Source organism: Phyllostomus discolor, chromosome 4 (assembly GCF_004126475.2).
Source record: "Phyllostomus discolor isolate MPI-MPIP mPhyDis1 chromosome 4, mPhyDis1.pri.v3, whole genome shotgun sequence".
Lineage (NCBI taxonomy): Eukaryota > Metazoa > Chordata > Mammalia > Chiroptera > Phyllostomidae > Phyllostomus > Phyllostomus discolor.
In genome coordinates this window covers 209,146,529-209,171,081 of record NC_040906.2, presented here as the reverse complement: position 1 = coordinate 209,171,081, position 24,553 = coordinate 209,146,529, and the positions used below count along the sequence as shown (strand labels likewise).

At 66.2% G+C, this 24,553-nt stretch overlaps 1 protein-coding gene across 1 annotated transcript in view; it reads right to left on the bottom strand.

Moving 5' to 3' along the window:
* SMOC2 (SPARC related modular calcium binding 2) overlaps positions 1 to 24,553 on the bottom strand; it is a 97,803-nt gene that overhangs the window by 32,143 nt on the left and 41,107 nt on the right. The window contains exons 5-10 of the mRNA XM_036024990.1: positions 22,995 to 23,042; positions 20,137 to 20,187; positions 18,881 to 18,955; positions 7,169 to 7,355; positions 3,713 to 3,795; positions 673 to 772 (exon numbers count right to left, since the gene is read on the bottom strand). Coding sequence (XP_035880883.1) covers positions 673 to 772; positions 3,713 to 3,795; positions 7,169 to 7,355; positions 18,881 to 18,955; positions 20,137 to 20,187; positions 22,995 to 23,042 — 544 coding nt within the window. The remainder of the gene's footprint in view (positions 1 to 672; positions 773 to 3,712; positions 3,796 to 7,168; positions 7,356 to 18,880; positions 18,956 to 20,136; positions 20,188 to 22,994; positions 23,043 to 24,553) is intronic.

Here is a 24,553-nt window from a genome sequence, read left to right as displayed (position 1 = left end):
GGCGGGGGGGGGTGGGGGGGGGGCTGGGAGCCGGGGGAGAGGACCAAAGACGCGAGGGTCTCCTTCGGAAAATGGCCCCTCGCCCTGGCCGTCAGGGGCAGGAGACGGACGGACAGATGTCTCTCGGGACATGAGAAGCCCGTCCCCGTGGGCCTCCCAGGCCCTGGGAGGGCAGGTGTCCCGTTCCAGAGCCGGGCCCCGAGCGGGGTCGGGTCTCAAACCACCGCACACGGTTAAGGCGGCAGTTTTGCGCTAAGCCTGGGGTTTCCCACAGAAGACACGCCTGGAGAACTCAGAGTGGAACGGTGTCACGCATGGTGGGTAAAGCCCAGCCCACCGCTCGGAAGCGCCGTCCCAGTGCACCACACTGTTGACCGAGGGCCCGTCCGCCCCGCCTGCAGGGGCCCCAGGGAGCCGTCCTGTGTCCCCGACGGGACGGCGTCTCCGGTGGTTTGGTCACATGACAAAGACCCGCCGCGGGAGCACCCGCAAGCCCAGGAGGCTCCTTCCCTTTGGGGACAGGCCCCCGCCCCGCCCACCGTGTGGCGCCCAGGGCGGCCGGCCGGGCCTCGAACAGCGAGGGCCCAGAGGGGGACGCACGGGCTCCCCGGGTCTCCCCCGGTCACGGCGGCGTCTCCCCAGCCCCTGGCTCTGCGGCCCGGTGCCACCTACCTGCCGGCGGAGGAGGGGTCGGAGACGGCGTGGACCATGTCGGTGGACAGCGCGTCCAGGACGCTCGTCAGAAACTCATTCTTTTTGGCGCCAGGGCAGCCTGAGGGGAGCAGAGCAGAGTGTGCACGGCTGTCGGAGCCCACGGGACCCCCACGGCGAGGCCCGAGGCCGGTGTCGCCGCCGCGGTGGAGACTCCTGGGAACGGTGGCCGGGGACGCGCTGGGCGTGAGCTTGCTGGACGCCGTCGGGAGGCACGCTGGCGCGGTTCTCCCGGGCGCCTTTCATGCCCGTCCCCCAGGTACGCGGTGGCTGCTGGAGGAGGTGCCCCTCCGGGCCGGGTTCCTCGTCCCCAAACACACTCATCAGAGAGCCACTGAGGCCGCTCTCGGGGGAGAGCCGGGAGGGGACAGGGCTCCAACCCCCGAGGAGCAGGTGACAGGCACGGAGAGCCCGCCGCCACCAGGGCCGCGTCACCCTCGAACAAGCACGACCCCCGCCCGCTGTCCCCGTGGGAGGAAGTGGAGGACGGGAGCCTTCCCGTGTGTGTGTGTGTGTCTCGGCCGAGGGTCCTGCGCCCCGGGGGCTCCCCGTGGCCGCCCCGTGCTCTGGCTCTCAGAGGGGCGGCGGCCCTCGTCAGGACAGCTGGGTCCCCGACTCGGTGGAGCGCAGTGCCTCGTTAAAGATGACACACGTGCGTCATGAACCAGACCACGTGTAGACCAGGCATGTGTCTGAGAGCTTGAGGACCCGACGCTGAAGGAGTCACACCAGTCGGCTCCCCGTCAGTCAGGGTCTCCCTGGACACCGATGCGGGAGCAGTGACCTGGGCTCTGGGGCCACGCAGCCAGGGGCAGGCCTGGCTGGGCCCAGGGCGGTCGGCCTGGCTCCAGGGTTCAGCGGGGTCTCCAGAATGCCCCCTGCAGGCTCCGTCCCCCGCAACCCCATGCCTCGCAGCCCAGCCCCACACGCGGTCCAGCAGAGGCCGACCCGGCCAGTTTCCTTTTCCTTTTCCCTTTAGCAACAGATGTGACTTAAGGGAGGCTCTCCATTCACACAGAGACACCCGTCTTCCCAAACGCCTACCCCACCTTTTCTCAGCTCGACTGCTCGCTGTACACACGGCCTCTCCTTATCTCCCTGTCCTTATCTCTCTCGAGGACTTGAACACACAGCACCGGGCCGAAGGAGGGGACAGGCTGCCTGCATGTTGTAAAACCACAGCCCTGTGAACATCCACTCACCGCTGCCCTGACAGCCATCTGCCACTCTACAACCCAGGTCACACTCCACGGCCCCGACGGCCTGGGGTGGGCGCACAGTCACTGAGCTCTCACCGCGCCCGGAGGGAGCGAGCGAGCCCTGAGCGTCCCGACAGCCCTGCTGCTCCTTCCCAGCGGCTCCCCGGCACAACCCCCTGCGGCGTTACCGGGAGCCGCTTAGGGTCAGCGTGGTGCCGGCGCGGGAGAGCCAACGGCCCCCGTACAGTGCCTGCAGCCTCGGTGACCCCCCAGGGGCAGGGTCACTGCTGCCCACCAGCACTGAGCCCTGACTCCGAGGCGGGAGACCTCACCAGCTGACGGGGCAGGGCTCGCCCTTCCGGTCGACGCAGCGGTAAAGCGGGTCCCTCCCACGGCAAGACGGCAGGTTCACAAAAGGTGCTCAGTGCACAGGTGTCTGCACTCACCCCCCCGGGGGGCTCCCCGCACCCAGACGCAAAGAGCGGCCGTTCATGACACTCAACACGAGGGGCAACGTGGCGAGGGAGGCCCAGGCGACGAAACCGCGTCCCCGACCGATTCCTCGAATCCGCCCCCAAAGGCAGACATGGCAGACACGGAGCAGGAAGGGCCCGCACCCCTGGGGAAGCGTTTCGGGGGGAGCAGGGCCCGGGGACGGCCGCCCCAGACCGGGCCCGCCAGCGCCACGTCCTGCGCCCTGCACGAGGCTGGGAGTGCGGGGGGCACTCGGCCCCACAGCTGCCCTGCCCCCCGCTCCCTGCTCAGGAGAGAGAAGCACCTCCACGCGCCGGGCCTCAAACCCTTCCCTGCCGGTGACAGTGCCGACAAGACAACACGGGAACCACGTGCACTCCCTGAACAGGGACTCATCGAGACTCCATGTGAGGCCCGGTCACACGTGCTCTTCGCGGAGGACATGACGCAGCCATGTCTCTGAGGCTCCGGCTGAGCGCCGCCACTGGCTGGAGCATGCTCCAGGGAGACCAGGGTGAGTCAGAATGAGACAGATGGCAACACGCTTCACAGCGGCTCGAGGATGCCGTCGAGCCCACCGTGCGCTGTCAGAGTCCTGACTCCACGCCCCCGTGTGGCAGGCGGCCCAAGCTGCCGGCACCCTCAGGCACCCGCGGCCCCTGCCTGCCCAGGCTCAGGCGCCACCCCCACACGATGTGGCCCTGGGAAGCAGGCGGCGGCGGGGGGGGGGGGGGGTGGCGAGTGCCGGGGAAAGGCTCGGGCGGCACAGCAACCCTCCCGGTGCATCGCAAACACGCGTGGGCTTCTTGGCGGAAGAGGCCGCCCCGAGAACACCCTCCCATGAGCGCGCTGCCAACAGCTGTGAGACTAACCCCACGGCCCCCTTCACTGTCCCACAGGCCTCTGTCCGCAGTGACACATGCCCGGCAGACGGAGCCCGGGGTCCACGGAGCCCAGGCCCCGGCGTCTCACAGAGCCGCGCCCCTTCCAGAGCAGCGTGGGACCGGGCTCCTGCACCGGCTCCCTCTCCGGGAGCAGGAACAGCGGGGGTGCAGGCTCGGGAGTCACGCTGCAGGGTGTCCCAAGTGGGGGGCAGCGCCCCGGCCCCTGAAACACTGGGTGGGAGACCGGCGGCTCCCCCAGCTGGGCTGCCGCCCCCCAGCCAAGGCCCCTGCCTGCCAGCAGGCCCCACGGGGACGGGCAGCAGCCTCCTCCAGGGGGCTGACTGTGGGGGACACAGCCACAGGGGCTCCTCCTTGCCCCTGACCCGCAGGAAGTGCTCAGCGGTCCGTGCTTCCCACCCCTCCCCCGCCGGCCAGCCCACTCACCCTGCAGCTGGCGGCCCCGGTAGAGGTCCCGCGCCTTGGCCGGGTGGGCCCTGGCCGTGTGGTCACACTTCGGCTGCTTGTACCTGGGGGGGGGGTGGAGGGGAGGAGAAAGAGGTCAGTGGAGTCACGGCAGGGCCACACTGGTTCGTTCCAGATCTGGGCTGGAGTCCTGGCCCCGAGGCTGACGTGGAAACATCCACCTGAGGGACAGCGTTCTCCCCCTCGGGAAGCACTCAGCGACCGGCCCGGCCCGGGCAGACACGCCGCATCGGGGCCTGCAGCGAGAGCCCCGCACCCCACGCGGGAGTTCACACTCGGCGTCCACACCCGCCGCTGTGCTCTGTGCCAGGGAAGCGCGAGCGCCCGCTGCCTGGGTGCCCGCCAGACGGCAAGCCCGCTGCCGGAGGAAGGCGGGGTCCCGCCCCCGGGTCCCGCGCCTGCAGGACAGGGAGCTTGGTGGCCCTGAGGCCGGGCAGCCCGGCGCAGGGGGACGGTGCACAGTCTGATGGCGGGAGGGCCCGTCCGGGAGAGGGCAAGGGAAGTCCCCCCGCGCTGGGCGCCAGCGCAGCCACCACCGTCTCGGCCAGGAGGGGACCGCCAGCCCCCAGCTCCCACTGTGCCGTGCCCGGTGTGGGCGCCCACGGGTGCCCGGTGCTGCCGCAGCCCAGCTGTAAGCCACGGCCACGGGGTCAGCCTGACCCAAGCCAGCAGGGGAGCCGGGGGGGTCGGGGGTGAGGGGGTGAGGGCCGGCCCGCCTCCCGTTTCTCTCCAACGAGGGACCCTGCACCGGGGGCCGCTCTCTGCCCCCAGGCGAACGGCGCCGGTTCCGGTCCTCGGCACGAGTCGACCACAGAATGCGCGGGTTTCAGTCGTCTTGCTTGGAGGTGGGAGGAGAAAGAGCCGGCTCTCGGTGATGATGCATTTCACGTCTGTGGCTAATTACGGGCGTTTGAGTTTTTAATTGTCTTTCCCCATTGGAAAACGTAAAATAGAGGACAATCAAGGAAAACAAAACCTTGAACTTCTACCCAAGTATAAACCAAAACTGCACAGTCTCTCCCTGGACCCGCCTCCCCGAGGAAACCCTGGAGAGCGGCACTTCGGTGACGCCGGGCGTTCCCACGGTGGCAGGAGCTCGGGGCGCCTGCCTCTGCGCCCTGCAGTCGCAGCAGAGCCCGCGGCCGGCGCGTGAGGCGTGGCACCGGCACTGGCCCGGCCAACCAGACAGCCTGAAGGTCGACAGCTGAGTTCCCAGCATCCTCACATCCCTGGAGTCCAATTTAAACCAATTCCAGTTTTCTTTCCAGTGATGGATTTAGCTACTTTGTATAATCCAGTTGTGACCAATAATCCGTGAATGAAATCCGCCAGAGGGACTTTTCCGAAAGGCTTTTGGCTCCTAGGCAAGGGAGAGATGGGCCATGTGTCCTCCGAGCACTGTGGTATCTGGATGAGATGCCTGGTTCTCTGCAGCCGTCTTGTGACCATGAGGGGAGTCTGTCCAGGGGCATGAGGGGTGTCAGAGTGGGGGTTTGCGGGACTGTCCTCGGTGAAATGTCACCGAATGCGTTATCCCCCGAAAAGGAGCCTCCTCCATGCCCGCCCTCTGACGTGAGGTCATCTGCTCCCTCGTTATTTACGTCCGAGGGGCAGGCACGAATACAGACAGTCGCTTATATCTGAAGTCCTGCTTGTCCACACAGACGCCTCTGACCAGAGCTGGCCGAGGTGCTGGCCCCGTGTGGACGGCCCTCACTCGGTTAGATGAGGGACGTCCACTGAGGGCCGAGGGCCAGTGGGGGAGGCGCTCCTTCCCGTCAGAAAGAGGCAGGACCTTTGCTGTCACGGCTGCAGGGGACGCAGTGGCCACCGGGCGAGCCGGTGAGTGGAAACGGCCGAGCGGAGAGAGGCACACAAAAGCACGTCCTTGAACTTGAGCGGCTGAAACCGTCCGACCCTCCGAGTCCCCTGGGCCGTGTCGGCGGGCGCACGTCGAGGCTGGTGGGGTGTGGGGGCTCTGCCGCTGCGGAAGCAGCCCCGCCGGGACCCCTGCTCGCGCCCCGACGTCCCCCCGTGGGAGGCCCAGCCCCCAGAAGGGAGGACGCGCCTGCTGCTCGGGGCTCCTTCCTCGGTCCCTGGAGCTGCCGACCCCCAGCACCCGCGACCACGAACGAGCAACTGGACGAACGAGTGAGCGAGCGAGTGAGTGAGGTCGAGACCCAGCGGGAGCCCAGGGGTCTCCTCCTGACCTAACGCTGTTCCTGGAATTCCGAGGAGAGAGCCGTGCTCTGCTCTGTCCTGCAGGCAGAGCAGGGCCCGGGAGCCTGGCGCTGGTCTCCCTGGTGGAGCCGCCATCGGGCTGGGCAGAGAGTCAGGCCGGGGGGGAGGGGGGAGGGGAGGGCTGACTGCCCCTCGTCCAGTCAGATGCGAAGTGGGTGAAGCGGGTTCTGGGGGTGAGCTCCTAGATGCTGATCTCATCACTTTGGGCCGGTTGGAGGAGCTCTGGTTTTGACAGCTTCAGGGTTTTTGTTGGCCGGAGCTGGGGGGCCGTCTGCCAGCGGCGCCTCCCCGGCCAGAGGTGCGGCCGGGGCCGGCAGCCAGCGCCCCGGTGTCCCGAGTGTGCAGAACCCCGCTTCCCAAGGAGGGCTTCTCGGAGGGCGTGTGCACAGGGGCAGAAAAGAAAATCTCATCCAAACTGCTGAAAAGGTGTCCCTCTAAACGCCCGGTGGTCACTCATGAGCAACGGTGGGGACCTTCAGGGCGTGCTGCGCTGCTCAGGCCTGGGCCCCCGGGCAGAACCAGGGCCCAGGTACACAGCACACGGGACACCGTCGTATGCCTGTAAACTAGTTGTACACGAATCTATGAGAAACCGGAGGTTGGCTCGTGTAGCAGAAGGCCGCAGACACACTCTAACTCACGGGGACAGCACTTCCGCGAGCAAAGCCCGTGCCCGTCGGGGGCCGGGAGGAACGGCTCTGCCGACGCCCCGCAGCCCCGAGGGGGTGCCGGTGCCCGGGGGCCTCGGAGAGCGTGGCTGTCTCTGCCTCCAGTGCTTCCCGTTCCACGTGGACCCTGCAGGGTGCACACACTTCGTGTCACAGACGGCCACGAGGGGCGGTCGGTTCTTCCCGCTTGTGCAGTGGCGGCGACTCTGCCGCCACCAACACGTGGCACACTCTCGGAGCCACCGTGGCCTGGACAGCAGAGCCAGCTCTGCACGCCCAGCGTGCATGAAGCAGCAGACCCGCCTGCGAGGGCTGGATGTGCTGTCGCCACATAGTCGGTGCCCGGGGACCTTCAGAGGGGTGGGCACCTCTCGTTTCCACAGCCAAAGCCAGGGGTCTGCAGACACCCAGCTCAGAGATGTGGGGGCGCAGGCGGGGGCGGTGGGAGCTGGGGGCTCTGCCCTCCTGCCCCCCACCCCCGCCTCGCCGGCCCCGAGCAGGCCCTTACCTGGTAGAGGTGCCGGGGATGGGGCGGCCGGTGTCCACCAGCACGCACCAGCAGTAGCCCGTGGACGGGTGGCACTGTACCGGCTTGTAGAGGCCGCCGTGCGCGCACTCGGGGATCACCACGTTGTCGTTCTTGGGCTGCCGGGCCTCCTCCAGGGCCGACTGCTGCTCCTGGTCGCACGAGGACGCTGGGGAGGAGGACACAGGCGTGAGCACGCAGCCTGGTCACGTGGAGCCCGTCCCGGGGAGGTGGGACCAGACAGGGCTTGGCTGGGGGGGCGGGAGGGCAGCCGGGAGGGTCAGGAGCACCAGCGCCTGCTGCCTCTTCCCGGTCATCCACCGGGGACACGCGTGTGCCCACACACACACACACACACACGGCAGGCCCCTCCGCCGACACGCTGAGGACATGACTAACTGTGAGCAGCTGGAGACACGCACGTGCAGAAGAAACTCTGAACTCAGAGTCTGGACGTGAGAGCAAACGGAGACAAACGTTAGCTGCAGCCACGGTTCACGTCAGAAGAGACGGTTTCACTTTTCCGCCTGCGCCTGCCTGTTTGTCCAGAGCCCCCCCCCCCCACCACTAGCAACAGCTCCACCAGCCGCAGACCAGGCGCCTCGACGGCCGCGCCACTGTGCACTCGGTACATGTGGGGTCCACCCGTGGCTCCCACAAGCCCCGTGAGCGACGACCGAGGCCCTCGGATCGGACCTGAGATCCCCGCCCCCACCCCAGGCCTAAGCGCCCCGTGAAGCTGCCGCCTCATCCCAGGTGCGGAACAGGCCGTGCGGCCCACACGGGGGCTGCGCCAGGCGGTCAGGCTGGTTTGGGCACAGGTTGGGTGTCGGCGTTTTCCGACATCCTCGCTGCACTTGGGCTGGGCCAAGGAGCGTCCTGGGTGTCTTTCAGTCTCCTCGCCAACGCTCGCTGAAGGTGCGGCCGGCCCCAGGGGGGACCCCGGCCTGCCTGTGGCTTCGGGCCACGTTGAGACCGGCCTCGGGCGACTCAGGGGCCCAGGGCGGCCTGGCCAGCAACAGTGGCCACGGCACACGCAGCGCAGCGTGACCATCAGCCCTCGGCGTGACAGTGAAGTCAGCTTGCTTTCGCGGCACGCCGGATGAGACCTAGTGACCCCGACACTGAGGTCACGGAGCAGCTGCATCTGTTCGGCGGGCCGGGCGCCAGCCCTGCACTGTGTCACCAACGGCTGCCGGTGACCTTCCAGGGCACGTTGTTTCTCCGGACGCCCTGGGAGAACGCAGGAACCAGTGGGGCCTCTCGGGCCCCCTGGCCCCGGACCTTGGCCTCCGAAGCCGGCCTCCATCCCTCGGGGTGGACGAGCAAGCGGAAGCTAAATCGTGCGGGCCCCGGCCAGTGTGCCGGGGGCTGATCTCAGAGCCCGTCCCCGGGGTCACTTAAAGCTCACAGTCGGCGCCCAGCGCGGGCCGCCACCCCTCCAGGAGGCCTCGGGCCCGTCACAGAGCTGCCCAGCCCCAGCTCGGCCTGCAGAGGATCGGGTGGGCCCGCCCAGCCAGGTGGGCACTCCCTCCGGGGGCACAGAGGTGCCTCCAGCCGACCCTGAGGCTCTCGCTGCCCAGGCCAGATTGTTTTTGGTCTGGAGGTTAAGGACTTGAAGTAACCGAGTTCTGACTCTCAAACAGGCCAGCGAGGGCTGAGCATTTGGTTTTTATCAACGGTGACGCCCCGCTGATCTGAGCCCTGGACAGCAGAGCCCGGACGAACGAAGGGCCTCCCTGTGTCTACGGCCCTGGGCCGGGGCCCAGCCGGAGGACCCCGTGTGGAACCTGCCCCCCAGTTCGCCTCGCACCCACTGTCAGCGCCGCTGCTGAGTTCCTGGGAGCATCGCTGCCCATGCGTTCTCGCAGTCCGTACTGACGGCTCCCCGTGAGTTCTGGACTCGGGAGCACGCTCCCACGGCGGGGGCACCTGCCAGGCGGCGTCACGCCAGCCCGGCGGCCTCAGAGGACGGTCCGGAGGAGCCCACGGAACAGGACACGAGAGGACTGGGAAGGAGAGACGGTACCCCACGAACGTACAGGACTGTCTGAGCTGCTAGACGCTGTGATCACATTGTGGCCTCAAAGCAAACGTTTCAGCCGCAGCAAAGCCACCGTTTTCAGGAAAAGAAAACGTAGGTGTCCACGTTTACGAAGGTGAGCTGCTCACCTTTGCCATGAGGGTTAGCTACATGGCAAAGCCCTCAGAGACCTGGGAAGGGAAGACAGCCCCTGGGTTTCGAAGAGCAAATTACACCAAAACCTACAGCTAACATCAAGCTTATTAATACAACAATGGCTGCTTTCACTCCAAGATTGAGAATAACCTCATGAATTCTACTTCCTACCACATCACAGGTCCCAGACGGTGCAAAGAGAAAGTTAAAAAAGACAAAGATCTGAAACACAAAAATGTAAAACTGTCCTTAATCACACATGATAGGATTGCGTATTTTTCAAAAAATGCTAAAGCATCTACAAAGAAGCTGCAAGAATTAATAAGTGACTGTAACAAAATCTCAAGACATAACATTAATAAGCAAAAATGGCTTGTGTCTGTACACTAGCAGAAACGATGGAAAGACAAAATGGTTAAACGTCATTTGCAATAACAAATAAATGGAATTCTTAGGATTAAATTGGTGAAAATACGTGTAAGACACTGTAAACAAACAAACAAAAAACACTGCTGGGAAAAACGGAAGGAAACCACCAACAAAGCAACAGGCACCAGCGGAACAGACAACACCGGCAAGCAGCCCCCCCCCCGCCCCCCCAGCGAGGGGCTGGCGCCCGGAACTCGGAAACAGCCGCAGGACCCGGCAGCAATGCCAAACAGCCCAGCAGTTGCCGGCGATGAGACGACGAGACGGCAGGTGCGTGGTGCAGAGGCGGGGGAGGGGCCGCCCGCACGGCCGTGGGGGCCGAGGCGGAGCAGCCCCCGTGGGAACAGACGGCCCCCCGCCCCCACACGGAGACTGGACGGCCCTAGGGCCCAGCAGCCGCTCCTCTGGGTGTGCACCCGCACAACTCGAGGACACCCACCCCTGAGAACGCACGTGCCCTGTGCGCACTGCAGCGTCACCGTCACCCGCAGTGAGAACGGGTGCGGGCACCTCCGCCGTCGGGTGCCACCACCGCTCACCCCCGGGACGCCCAGGCGCCCTCGCGGTCCCCTGTCAGACGCCGAGTCCGGGGCCGGCCCCGGGCCTCCGCGCTGCTTGTGCTGAGTGCCCGCGGTGCCCGCAGGCACGGGGGGTCGGGGGGGGGGCACGCCACCCCCCCAACGTCCGCTCTGCTCTGCAGCTGGGGGTCCCCTGCCGTCCCTGCTGGCGGGCCCTGGAAGTCCAGCTGCCCGCGCAGGCCGCTCGGGGAGGGGCTCTGAGGTCTGAACGGGACTCACGCGCGGAAACACTCAGGGATAAAACCACGGTTTTTGTTCCACAGACTCCCACTCACAGAGGGCAGGAGGCCGGCCACTGAGAGCCCCTAGGGGTGCTGCAGCGGCACGCTCCTCACGTCACAGCCGAGCTGCCGGGAGCTCCGAGGCTGCGGCCCTGTCCTCACCCTACAGATGCGGTGACGGCACCAGAGGGGAGCCGGGGTCCCCGGCCGGGCCGCCGGGCCCCGCGGGCCGGGAGCGTGTGTTTCCAACAGGTTCCCAGATGGTGGTGACGCCCGTGTCTCTGTCTGTCCCAGGTTTCTTTCAGCATATGGGTTTTTCATTTTTTCTCAGAATTGATTACTTAATTTTTACACACACTGTCTTCATCAGTCACGGAATTTTTTGTGGTTTCCTCTATAATTGGGCAACATTCAGATGATCAAAAGCAAAACAAGGAAAATCAGAAGGAGGCCATTTAGGACCTGATTTTCTAGAAATGGCAGATTGGAGGGGGAGGCCCAGAAATCATAGTTCCAGGGGAACCTAATTACTCACAGGTCCACGGTCAGCGAGGGGCCCAGCGGCCCCGGGCGGCCGCGGCTCCGCCTCCGCCTGGGAGGGGCCCGGGCTGACTGGCCGTGCCAGCGCGTTCACGGCAGACGGCGGCTCGTTTCTAGACACGCTTTGTGACCTGGGCCCGTCACCGCAGTGTCACAGGCACCGAGGCCGGGAGCAGAGCGGCCCGCATTGTCCCCTTCGGCCCTGGTGACAGGGGGGTGGCGTGGGTGTCACCGGGGCCCCCACGGGGTGCTCTGCCTTCCCCCGGGCTGCAGAGCGGGGGCAGGCTGGGCGGGGAGCCCCTCCCCCGCCAGAGGGGCGGGGCCACCGTGGAACCGGGCGCGCCAGGCCCTGGGAGCCCCAGGCCCTGGGAGCCCTGGGAAAGTGGTGCCCGGAGGCTACGGGAAGCTCGAGGTCAGACCGGCTCCCAACAGTCAAGGCCTGGATTCGAGTCACGAGCCAGCGCCTCTGAGAGGACGGGAAAGGCCTCGGGGTCCGCTCTGACGCGCCTGCCCCGGACTCGTCCCCACGGCAGCCGGCCAGCCGGCCCGAGGGGAGCCGCAGCCCGAGGGGCTGTTTCCCACGGACGGACCCTGAGTCCTGGGCCCGAAGGCTGGGGGTGGGGCAGGGCGCCGTCAGCCAGGGCGGAGGCGGGCCACCCCCCGGAGCGCCCTCCGTGTCCCCCGCCGGCCCACGGGCCGTCTCTGCGGAGAGCCCACCTGACGTTCTCTGTCCAAAGCGTTTCCTCAACGACACCTGCACCGCCATCGCTCTCGGAAACCTGAGACCAAGTCACCCCACGTTCCCCGAGTTCCCCGCTTTCCTCCACCTCCATATGGAACCCCACTCCCCACGGTGCTCCCCAGACCCTGCCGCTGCTCCCCCACCACAGTCACTGTCCCCAGCCTCCGGGACCCACGAGCTCCCCTGGGGCCGCCCCAGCCCCTCCCCCGTCAGGTCCTCGCAGCTCCCGAGCAGCAACCCGCGTGCAGACCCCCCGGCCACCCCCTGTGACACCTCCTGGGACGCGTCCACACCGGGACGGCCCCTCGGCTGCCCCCCACCCCCCGGGGGGCAACGTGCGCGGAAACGTCGGGGGTCGCCGAGGCGCGGCACCAGACGTGTTTGTCCCCGTGGTGCTCGGCAGCGTTAGCAGGCCGCTGCTATTTTTAAACGGTTGGGAAAACAGTCTGATTTTGCACTTGGACGCCGCACAAGAAGGGTCGGAATGTTCCCCGCTCCCCAGAAAAGCCCCACTCTCTGGGGGCCCTCGAGGTCCAAGGCTGTCTCTCGGGTCACGGCCACCTGTCACAGGGACACGGGATGTGTGCCGCCCTCCCACGGTGCGACCCCAGGGCTGTGTCTGGTCTGCCCCTGCTGCTCCGCCCTCCGTCCCCCGGGACCCCAGACGGCCGCTGAGGCTGAGCCCGCAGGCCCCTTAGCCAAGCTCCTCCCCCACCGGCCCCGGAGGAGCGTGCCCACTCTGGCCCCACCAGCTCCCCACCCCTCACCTGCGCTGGTCACCCCGCGAGGGCTGCAGCCGCAGACCCCGGGCCCACCAAGAAGGGGCTGCAAGGCCCCCAGCTGTCGGCCGTCCGTTCCCAGTGCTGACCCTCCTCTACCTGGCCGGGTGGGGCAGTCACGCCCCTGACCGTCAGCCCTGCGGTGGGCGTGAGGCTCCCGTCCCCCTGTCCCCATCCCCCTGGGAGGGACGCTGTGTCACGGGGAGTGTCGTGTGCGTCCCTGCAGTCCCAGGGCGGCCATCCGCTGAGAAGGACGTGTCTTCGGGGTTCCTTCCTGAGCCCTTCCCCGGACTGCGGGGTCCTCCCGCCCCGGCTGCAGACCCGGACTGTCCTGGGGGCGCAGGGCCGGGCACAGCTGCCACTCCGGCTCTCGCTCGGGGACATCCGCTGGGGCCCTGTGCTCCTCTCCAAGGGGGCACTGCCCTCCACGGCGGCAGCACCAGACCCCGGCCGACGGAGAAGGCCGTGAAGGGAGGCTTCCGTCCAGCTAAGACCTGGACGTCCACCTGGTGGGAGAGGGGGGAGCGGCCCATGACCGGCTCCTCCCGGCGTCCCGAAGGGGCCTCGGCCGAGACCCTGCGCCGGCCACGTCTTCCTGCGGGCAGCGGGCCGCTCGCCCGTGGCTTCCGGCCCCTGTCTCCGCACACCTTCGCCCCGCCCCCGGCACCACTCACCCCGCGGCCACTGCTGGGCTGCGCCCGGCAGTCCACACTGAGAGGAGCTGCTCCAGTTAGTTCTGAGTGTTTTCGCCTCTTCAAACGACCCAACTTCACAGCTTAAGGGTCTGGCTGGGACCCAGCTGTGTGTGCAATCCTGCACTTAAACCTGAGACTTCACACACGGGCACGGCTTCGGAAGCCGCACGCAGACGGAGGGGACGGCTGGTCCGGCCGGCCCCTGGGGCGTGGGGCAGCCACGGCTGGCGCACACGCAGGGGACGGCCGTCGTTGGGGTCCCCCGAAACCCCACGGGCTCCGCAGGGAGCGGAGGGGGCAGCAGCGTCGAGAGCAGGAGGCACAGGGCATCCACCCGCTGGGCGGGGGGGAAGGAGACACACTTTTACCAGGAAGGTGGGGTGGGGTGGGGTGGGCGGGCGGGCCGGGGGCTCTCAGGGCTGGCAGAGCCGGGGCCTCTGTTTGAGGGGCCCCAGGCGGGGCACCCGCACGGGTCCTGGGGTCTACAGCCCAGCCACACGCGCTTTGGGGGGGTGTCTGGGGGGGGCCCCCGCCTGGGCCCCACACAGGTTCTGGACCAGCCCCGCGCAGCGACAGGGGCGCACGTGGGCGCCTGGGGGCCGTGGAGCCCAACGCGACATGAGCTGGGGGCAGGGGGCAGGGGGCGGTCGTCAACTGCTGAAGTAATCACAGTCGTGCCCCTGGCTGTGAAAGTAAAGTGAAATAAAAAAAGCCTTAGCAGGCGATCTGTTTCCTCGCAGCACTCAGGTCTTACTTACTTGGGCAAAACCTCTTGAGAAAGAGACCTGAAGCGAGCACCTAAAATCAACACCGACACTGAAGCAAGGGAGACTTGCCGCCTGGCAAAGTCACCCAACTGTGTGCGCCACTGAGGGGGGACGGGGACAGCCGGGGACGCCGTCTCAGAGGCCACGGCACGACACCCGGACGCCTCCGGCCCTGGGCACCTCCGCCGAGACACGGGCCGGGACGGGCTGCAGGGGGACCGAGGGAGGGCCGAGCGACACACTCAGCAAACGGGACCCGCAGCGGACGCGCTGTCAGACAGAAGTCAGGAGGGCCCGGCCGTCCCTGCACCGGAGGGCAGGGGCTGGAGTGGGCGGGTTCCTCGGGGAGGTAGCGGGCCACACGGGTAGATGGCGGCGCTGCAGGGTGAGCCAGAGGGGGTACACCCTAGGGATCAGGGAGGGGGAGGGCAGCCCTGGGCATGTCCAGGCTGGACACGGGCTGGGCACTCCAGAGAGCCCCGCTGAGGGCAGAGCCGAGGAGGGTCGGCCACTGGCCCTGCGGGCACCGTTAGCGAGGGCTGGACAGGAGACAGTCAGTCCTGGCTCCCGGTTCCGGCATCACCCACGCCGCCGGAGGCCGCGCCAGCCTCCACCCCTGTTGTGTGTGGCTCTCGGCCCACTGGGACTCGGGGTGCAGATGGGTGCAACTTGGCTTCTTCCCAGCGAACGCGACAGCCCAGAAACCGCCCCAGTGCCGCCCTGGTGAGCCAGGGCGCCTCTCCCGACGCCCACCCCCTCCGCTGTCGAGGTCAAGGGCTCAGGGACGTGGTCTCCATGGCTCCTTCCCCTTCAGCGGCCACAGTCTGTGAAGTCCCGCCCGGGGCCTGAGGCCTCCCTGAGAGCCTGGCCTCCCCGGAAGCTCGCCCGTCACTGGGAGGAACCGGACAGATGGTGCTGACGGCCACCGCCCTGAGCCATGGCAACGACGGGCCCCTCAGCGTCCCTGAGCGTCGTCGGGATTGGGGCGTTCTCCTTCTATCATTGTCTGTGAGGCCCCGAGTCCAGGCTCAGTCGTCCCTGGGGGCCACGCTGGCTCCCAAGTCCCACCTCCACCTTCCCGGGTCGCCCCGTCCTCCCCGAGCTCCCGCGGTGGGTCCTGGCTAGCACCACGTATTTCCAACAACGTTGGCTCCTGTTTCCTCGTGCAAACCTGTCTGCAGAGGGTCTTCTTCGCTCGGGAGCCCGTCCGCGACTCCCTCCGTGACTCCCTCCGCTTCTTACGCGGAGCTGCGTGTGACGGCAGACCCGGCGTTAGACCCAGAGCTCTCATCAACCGACAGAAACTGAGGCCACGTTTGGCATGAATTTAAGCTACCTGTTCGCTCAGAGAAAAAAAACAATACGACGGCAGTAATCTGGTTCTTAGTTTTTGCAAAAGATTACGGCCCCTGAAAACAGTGTGAGAGTGACCTGTTCCCTCTCTTTACAAACAAAACATCATGAAGCCCCAAAAAATCACAAACATAAATGATCAAGGACACACTGTTTAAGGATTATTTCTCAGTCGGTGCGTCCCACGGAATCGTCTTTCTCCCAGGCGTCTGCAAGGCCGGCCTCCCGTGAATGGCACCGGTCACTCGCCCTGAGCTCCCCTCTCCATGCGCCGCGTGGCCACGGTGAGTGGCAGCCGGCAGCACCTGGACTGGGGCCGCCCCGCGGGCCTCGACCCCTCCTCACCCGGAAGGTGGCGTCCCCTCCCCTCGGTGTCCTCCCAGGGCCACGCCCCTGAGCTTCTGCTCTGCGAAGCGCCCTGTTCGCCGAGTGCAGCGCACGGTGCTCGTCCGTCTGGGGCGGCTCTGGCCCTTCTGCCCTGGCGTTAGTGCCTCATCCAGTGGACACAGAATACACTCCCTCTCCTAACATTTGAGACCGGTTTTAAGGGAAAGAAATCGGGGAAGTGTTTAACGTGCCTTAGGAAAACAGCGTGTGACCGATGAGTGAATTCTATCTGCTGACGAGACAGTGTGTCTCGTCGGATGAGCGGCGCTCCCCCAGAGCCGGCCGCGCACACACGCCCGCAGGAGCGCTGGGCCTTCCCCTGTGGACACGGCCCCTCTGACGGACGGCCGTCCCCGAACGCCCTCGCACACCTGGCCGCGTCCCTGCCGCGTGGGCGCCTCGGGGCAGCCGCAGGCGGTGTGTTTGGTGAAACCCCAGTGGTGGACGTCCTGGCGGAAGCCCGGGGGGAACAGCGGCCCTTCGAATGGACAACAGGAAACGCCAGAGGAGAGCAGTGGGCTCCCCGCGCGGCCTCTTCTGAAGGAGGACGCACGAGAGGACGGTCCCTTCCACGTCCGCCGCTCCCCTCGGAGGGTCCGCCCCAGTGCAGGTGGACAGCCGCACCTCTGACCCTCGGCCGGAGCCGCGGACGGGGGAGGCCGGCCGCGTGCCTGCCCCACCCCCTTTCACACGACGGACCCCGTGGGCACCTGCTGGGCCTGGGCACCTGCACCTGCGGAGGGGCCTGGGTCATCCAAGAGGCGACTTACTGATAGACAAACACGATTTTCCACAGCCACAGAATAAACAAGCCAAACTATTTACGCTTTGTCCAATAAATGTGTCTACTTAGAGACCAAAGATGATTAGTAAAAGTGCCCTTCAACAATGAAAGTGAAATACAAATCCATCTCTTCTGACGTCTGAAATCTCAGTGACTGCAGCGGTCACTGTGTAAACCCCGTCCTTATCTGCCACTCCACGGTCAATCAACCTGATGGATCAGACCCTGTTTCTGACCTCCTGGAGCTCCAGCGAGGTGAGACTCCTCCGCACCCCAGAAAGCACCGGCGGCCGGACCGCTGTGGGGAGCACCAACACGGTCAGGTGACCTCCTGCCCCGGGCCGGAGCCCAGCTCGCCGTCGCCCTTCTGTGCTCCCCTCGTCGGGCTGAGTAACCAAGTGACGGCGCCGGGTGGCTCACCTAACTGGGCCCCCTGAGACGGCACCCTCGGGCCCACTGGGCTCGTGTGGGCTAGCCGCCGCCGACCGTCACTCAGGCCTGACAACACGGCGCCGACCAGGGAGGCTGGAGCGCGGGAAGCACGCTCGCTCCAGGAGAGCGCGCAGGCCGCCCCGTCCAAGCCCGAAGCAGCTCCCGGCCCACACCCAGACCTGCCTTCGCAGAGACACGAGCTTGAGGTGCCCGGGCCGTGCAGCTCCGTGGGCTGGGCGCCGGCCCGCCAAGTGAAAGGCTGTTCAACTTTCCTGCCCTTTCTTGCTCCCCCCACCCCTTGCCCCGTCCGTAACAACAAATACAACCTTCTTAAAGGTCCCTGACATTTAAAGGAAGGGCCGATGCCCTTGTCCAGACCTGGCACACAACATATCGCGTTGGTTTCTCAGATCAGCCGGGGCCCTGCCACAGGGACCGTCCCCTGAGACGTGCCCGAGACCCAGCGGTCAGTCTGGGACGTGCGGTGTTCCGACTGACCTCCCTCGTGCTGACCTCTGGGGTGCACGAGCAAACCCAGCAAGGGGACCTCGGCAGGCGTGGTGGTAAGACCCAACCGAACGGCTCGGCCCCCGAGGTCTGCAGGAGAGGCACGTGCACGGGTCCGGCCCTCAGGCGCCGGCAAAGTTCACCGACAGCAGTGATTTCTGAGAAAAAGCTGCCATCCCATCAACAAGTTTTAAGTTTTCCTGACACTCGCACACACGTGCACACATGTGCACCTCTGGGGTTTCCCCTTTGTTGGCTGGCCACACAAGAGAGGGGACCAGGACGGTGCCAGGCAGGGACAGGGTGACACAGTGTGGGCAGGACACGGGTTGGAGCTGCAAGAAGGGGCGTCACAGGGTAGACACCATGCGGGAGGAGCCCACGGGCCGGTCCCACCAGCCCCAGCTCTGCCCTGTCGCAGGTGGTCCGCCACATCGCCACGTGGCAGTAAATGAGGAGACATCGCCACCATGCAGCCCCGGTCTCGGGGCTCCGAGGCAACCACCGAAACGGCCAGACTCGGGCGCCGTCTGAGGGGTCCTTTCAGGGGATGCATGAAGAGGCAGAGGACGGAGACACGAGAGTCAGGCTGCTCCTTGCATCCCGAACGCTCACGAGACCTGTGAGCCTGAGCCTCACGTCGACGGGCATTAAGAACGCACGTGGGAGGAACGCAGGTGCCCACGGGGGGGGGAGCTCCACCCTGAGGCCGCTTCCCACCGCAGACATCGGCACCTGCCCGCTCGGGCCGGCCTCAGAGAGCCCGGTGTGAGCTCTTCAGCCCTGGAGTGGCTGCCTTTTCTCACTAATCCCGGGGGACCCCTTCAGAAGGCCGCGGGGGTGGCAGGCCATGGGCGGGCCGCCCAGCGGAGGGGACCACCGGGGCGTCCCGGAGCAGCGGCACGGCGCCCCTCGCCTGCCCCCCGGGCGTCGTCCCCGCAGGCCGTCCTCAAAGGGAGCAGCCCTCACACGCCGCTTTGCGGCGAAGCCAGCACTCAGTTTCCAGGACTTTGAACTAAGTCAGTCGAGTGCTCGGACATCACTGAAATCAGGTCGAAAACAAACACTCACTGTCAAATACTGACATTTCCATTTTCATCTGAAATGATAGTTCGCCTGGCACATACAGAGAAGCCTGTGAAGACTGCAGAAAATCTGCTGAAAACACCCGGATCCGAACCACATTCTGGGGGCCGGTCACGAGAACCACGTGCCCGGCCGGCTGGAGACCGGGGTGGAGCCCGGGGCGGAGCCCGTGCTGCCCCCGGGGCCAGAGAGCACGAAGCCGACGGGGGTGTTACCTGCGTGCTTGTTGGTCTTGTTCTGCCGGCTCTTCACCTGCTCGGTCCAGAGCGTGGGGTAGCGCGAGGCGATGTCTGACGGAGCAGAAGAGAACCATCGTTACTTTCAGTTTGTCGGGAAAACACAGAACCTCTCACAGGCTTCGGGAGGGAGCCAAACCCGGAGGAGCCAACAGAACAAACAAATACATCTTGTGCACTTAAAGATAGTTCAGGTAACTGTGCACAATGGACAGTAAGAAGTAACAAGACACAGTTTTCAAGTCTTAGCACATCTTGTCCTTCCTGCACCAGAAAGGGTAAATAAAAGTCGTGCGAGTCCAGACAGGCCCCGTGGGGGCCTAGAAGCGGGTTTTGGCGCGGAGCCCGGTGTGGGACGACACCCCTGTGGGGGACACGGACACTCGTGCAAACACGGGCTCCCACGCGGCCGGAGGCTCCAGCACGGAGCCCAGCGTGCGAGGGAGAAGGTTCGCGCCAGCCGTGTCGGGAACACATCTGCTCGGGCGCCTGTTTAACGGGCGCACCGCACGTGTATGGGGGGGCTGGGGGGTGGCCACAGTGCACGCCTGAGACCCCAGGGACGCAGGCCGGCCAGCCCCACCCCACCTTCACCCAGCAGCGGCCTGGCGGCCCTGGGCCACCTCCCTCAGCACGCCCGCCCATGCAGCGGGATTCTGAGGACCGAGGCTGGTTCTTGGGGCCGCGCCAACATCAGCTGCCGCCGCTGCCACTGCCGTTTTCATCGCTGCTGTCGGCACGGCACGGTGCGACCGTGCCTGCCAGCCTCAGACCCGTGTGCCACGTGCACGCCCCGTCCCCCATCGTCACACCCCGTGACCCGAAAACTTGTGAAATGTTCGCAAACACCCGAGACAAGACGCCAAAGCCTGAGGGGAGGAACGCCAGCTCGCCGTGGCTGCGAGGCCGGTGGCCCTGAGGGGCACTGCCCGTGACGTGACGAGGCACAGCCGGGCAGCACGTGGCGGCGCGCCCCAGCGAGAGGCGGGGCGTGTGGGCAGAGCGGCAGCACACGCCGTCTCGCGCTTCAGAAACAGCTGTTTTACATGATCCAAGTCACAGAGCTTCCGCCCACGGAGTCTGATTACAGACGACACCCTGGCGCTCCACCCCTGTGGAAGCACACATGGCCACGGAGGGACGGGGGGGCTCACGGGGAGAGGGCCACGGGGGCCCGAGCAGCGTGGCGGTCCGCAGGCGCGCCCACCCCGCCCCTGCCCCGACGCCCCGCTCACCTTCTTCGTCTCCTTGAGGCTGAGTGTCCAGCGCGGGGGCTGAGGCATCATCTGAATTCAGAACGGAAAACATTTGCAAGGAGACTACAATCACGAGAGTAAGTTAAGTAAGTGTGCATGCGGGTGAGGCTGCGGGTTTGCAAACAGCCCACAGGTTAGCGCACACCCCCACCCGGGACACGCCCAGGGGCCCGCCGAGGCGCGAGAGCACCCACGTGCTCGGGGCTGCTCCCCTCACGCGCTGCCCGTGGGGGGCCCGGGACGCCGTCCCCAGAGGGCTGAGCACGGCCCCAGGACAGGGAGGGAGGGAGGGACCGGGGTGAGCCGGGGACCCAGCGCTGAGAAGAGCTCAGCCCAATTCAGACCGCTACCCAGCAAAGGAGGACGGCCGTGCGGGCGGTGGGGCCAGGTGCCCCGGCGGTGCCCGCTGTCCTGGCGGGAGGGCAAGGATGCGGGAGCCCGGGGTGAGACTGCTGCCCTGGGGGTGCTGCACAGCTGAGGCCCCTCTGTCCACAAACTGACCCCCGGGAGGGACTTGAGTGTGGGGGAGGGGCGGGCAGGGGGCGGAATGACAGGGGCCGGAGCGGCGGAGAGGGAGCGTGGGTCGTGAAGGAACTCGGGGTCATCTCACTGATGCACAACGTGCTCTGTGGGTTCCGGGTCAGGTCTGAGGTCTAGACTCTAGAGGGTCCCGAGACGCAGCCGGAGGACGCGGCCCGCGGGCCCCCAGGGGCCGTCACCAGGCACGTCGCCGGGCCCCAAGGACCGGCCTGGCGGCCCCCACTCGCTCTTCCTACGCGTGTGGTTTGTCTTGTAGCGATTTCAGGGTTGACACTTGACAAACAGTGGCCGCGAACTCTGACCTACGACTCCGCCCGCTCTCTGAGGAGCAAGAGCAAGTTCCTCGTGACCTCTTTCCGAGGGAGAACCAAAAAGGCGTCTTCCAACCTCCCTAGCATCGAGCTAGCCCGTGGGAACAACCCGCTCTCCGCTACAACGCGACAAACTGGGACGTCGGCTGTTGGAAACAGCCAAGCCTGACAATGACGGCAGCCACCAACCGTGGGTTTGGCTGTCGCATGTTTTACAATCTCCCAAGAAACCAGACTGAAACGGGGAACGCACTTAAAACACGGAAAGCCTCAGAAGAGCACCCTGAAGTACCCTGAGGAAAGTCCTCGCCCGTCCCGGGGTCCTTGGGAACGGGAACAAACGTGTTTCTAGGGCCGCACGTTCGTGCCGGGGCCCAGGCGGGTCCCCACTGCAGGGCCCTCAGCCCGTCCCCGGGGTCACGGGGCCGTGTCCGGGTGAAAGCTCAGCGGAGCGGACCACAGCCAGCGAAGGCCGTTCACCGACCGAGAGGACAGGATGGGGACAAGTGGCACGTGAGGTGGCCCCCACTTTCTGCCTGGGGGACAGCCCTGCCATCAGCGAGACTCTGCCTGGGCCACCCTCCCACTCTGGCCCCACGGATACTCCCGCCCACGAAACCACCCCAGGGCGCTGCCCGTGGAGCCGTGCCTCAAGGAGGTGGAGCCAGAGGCACTGCCGGCTGCCTCTTCCTCTCCCTCCTAACGGGGTCTGCTGGACCTCTAGGCCCCGCCCACACACCGGCCCGGTGGCCCAGCTCCAGCACTTCCTCTCTGTCCGGGCCCGGGGCCTCCGTGGAAGGAGGGTGCTCTTTCCCGGAGTCCCTCCCTCCCTGCGCCCACAGGCCAGCGCCCCGACTCCCTTCCATTGAGGAGGCAGAGGGCAGCCCCAGGAGTGGGGGGGGGGGGCCGCCCTCCGAGGCGGCGTCTGCCCCTCCCTTCAGCATTTGATTGGTTTCCCTGATGGAACGTGGTCACTTCCTTCTCTTTAAAACAGGATGGGACTGTGCCCACCCCAATCTTGGGGACCCGAGTCCTGGCCCAGGCTCCGGCGCGCCAGCCGTCACTGCACGTCACCCACGAAGGGGCCCTCTCCCCACCGTGGGGTCTCCTGTTCCACTCCAAACCCACCGCCCGCTCACACACCCCTCCGGTCACGGCTCTGCCGCCCACGGCTCCCCCCTCACCGCGCCTGGCGTGCCCCCCAGGTCGGCACTGGCCCGTGTGTCGGTCTCTGTACCGTGACCTCTGTAAAGAGCCCCGATGACCTGCCAGGGCTGGGTCGTGCCCACCAGGGTTGCCAGGCGCACACACCTAAGGGACCTGGGGAAGGAAACCCTGGCCCATTTGGCTTCATGTCACTTTTTTTTTAAATCACTATCTCACACACGACCACCTACATCAGAGAAATTAGTGCCTGAGGTTTTGGTGCCAAAACAGTGTTTTTATTTCCTCTTGAAAATAACCTGTAACTCCACAAGGCAGTCCGAGACCGTCACCCGCAGGAGGTGAGGGCAGGCTGCGGGGGCTTCCCTGGGGCGGGGGGGGCTGATGGTGGGGCCTGGCCTCCGCGGGGGCTGTCCCAGCGCACCTGCAGACGGGGTGGGGCCAGCTGCCCCCCCCCACTTACTCCTTGGGAAGAGGCAAGAGCCTCAGGCAGTGGCCCCCAGCGGTCGCTCTGCTCTGGGATCACAGGGCGACAGCCCAAACACAGAACCCCAGTCCCCCCCGTCCGGTGGCACTCAGGAGAGGGGGCACCTCACGGCACCTACAGGCGCTCCCGATGCAGGCCGGGCCTGAGAGCCCCAGTGCGGGCCCGGAGGCGCCGGCACCCTGCCAGGAGAATGTGCGGTTGTGAATGAAGGAACAGGCAGTGAACTGCTTCGGCTCTGAGTGTTGTCATGGGACACATTTAACTCGCAAAGTTATTTAGGGCACAGGTGGACCGGACGTGACCTGTCACCATGGAAACCCGTTCTGGGGGGTTACCTGTTCTTCCTGTGCCTTCCCGGGGGGGCAGCTTCTCACTGACGGAACCTGGAAGGGGAGAAAAGGAGGGGGTCAGTCCGGCTCTCCCTCGGTCGCCAGTAGTTGTCGCAAAGGTGCTTCCTTCCGTCCCAGTGAGTTCCCAGCGCTCTGTCACCGTCTGGTTGGACAGGGTGTGAGCCGTCTGGAGCCCCAGCTGGCACCGCCGTCTGCAGGGACCACGGGCCCTGAGGCTGGGACGGGGGCCCGGCTCCTGCCACTGTCTGGACCTGGCTGGACGCAGGTAAGACCCTCGGGTGCTCCCTACGCCACAGCTCCTCCGTCTGAAAACTGTCACGGTGGCCTCCTGAGCCGCGCGGCACCACGGTGCGTGCAGACACTTGCAGCCCAGGCCCCAGCTCGCCGCGCCCTCACGGGGACACGTTCACGCCCAACGTGCAGCGTTGTCTGAAGGCACAGGTCGCACTGGGTGTGACGAGTCACCGTGGAAACCCGTTCTGAGATGGTTTAATGAGTTAAAGTTAAAAACTTTGGATAACGGAATGTTACGCATGAAATGCTAAACGAAACCCTGGTCTCGGCAGGACTCCGGCGCACAGAAAGCAGAACCGGGAGCCGAGGCCACACGCGGGGGCTGCCCGGGCGACGCGTGAGGAGACTCGGCAGCGTCCGTGCAGTCCCGCGCCTCCGTGACGCACACAGGTGGTGCCCCTTCCTCCCCGGGGGCCGGCGTTCCCCCTCGTCACGGTCACACGTGTGCGAGGAAACACACGTGTCGGTCTGCTCAGGATGACCTCGGGGCGCGTCTGCCGACCCGGGTCGGAGCGGTTCATCCGGGGCTCGTTCAGCACGACCCCGGTCCAGCGCCAGGCCGTGCTCGCTAGCAAGAGCACCCCGTGAAATAGGACTCGAAGTTCACCGTTCACTTTTCCACCGTGAACACGGCACTGACGTGCAGACCGGTACTTGTGCAGCAGTGGGCGCCCGGTGGCATCTGGAGGGTGTCCATCCCGTTTCGGGGACCGGTCACAGCGCCTGGGCAGGAAGCGCTCTGCACTTCGCGGAGAAGGGTCCTGGGGGCAGGGCCGGGGCCGGGCACTGGGCCGCCACCCGCTCCCTGAAACCCGGACAGACACCCCCGTACGTGTGTATGGTGACACGTCCTCACCCACGGCTGAGCCCAGGGACCACGGCACGCCTGCCCCGAATCACTGCTCCGGCGAACACGGCAGGTGCAGGAGACGCAGCCACAGCCCCAACGGTGACCCCGGTGTCTGTAGGGTCACAGTGTCAGGTCCCATGCGTGCGTGCAAACCCGGTCTGCCCGTGACGAAGAAAGACCACGGCTCCCGGCTCGGCCTGGCCCAGCTGTTGCCGTCGGCACTGGGTGAGACGGTGCCCCGTCTGCAGGCATCCTGGTCCAGGTCCGGGGCACCACACGGGCCCCCTGGGTGGCCCCCACGCGCCTGTGGGGCCCGACTCCCCATCTCTCCCTTTCCTACCGTGTCTTCACAAATCCAGATTTCTTAGGGGCTTCGGTTTCTTAGTCGTCAGTTTGTTTT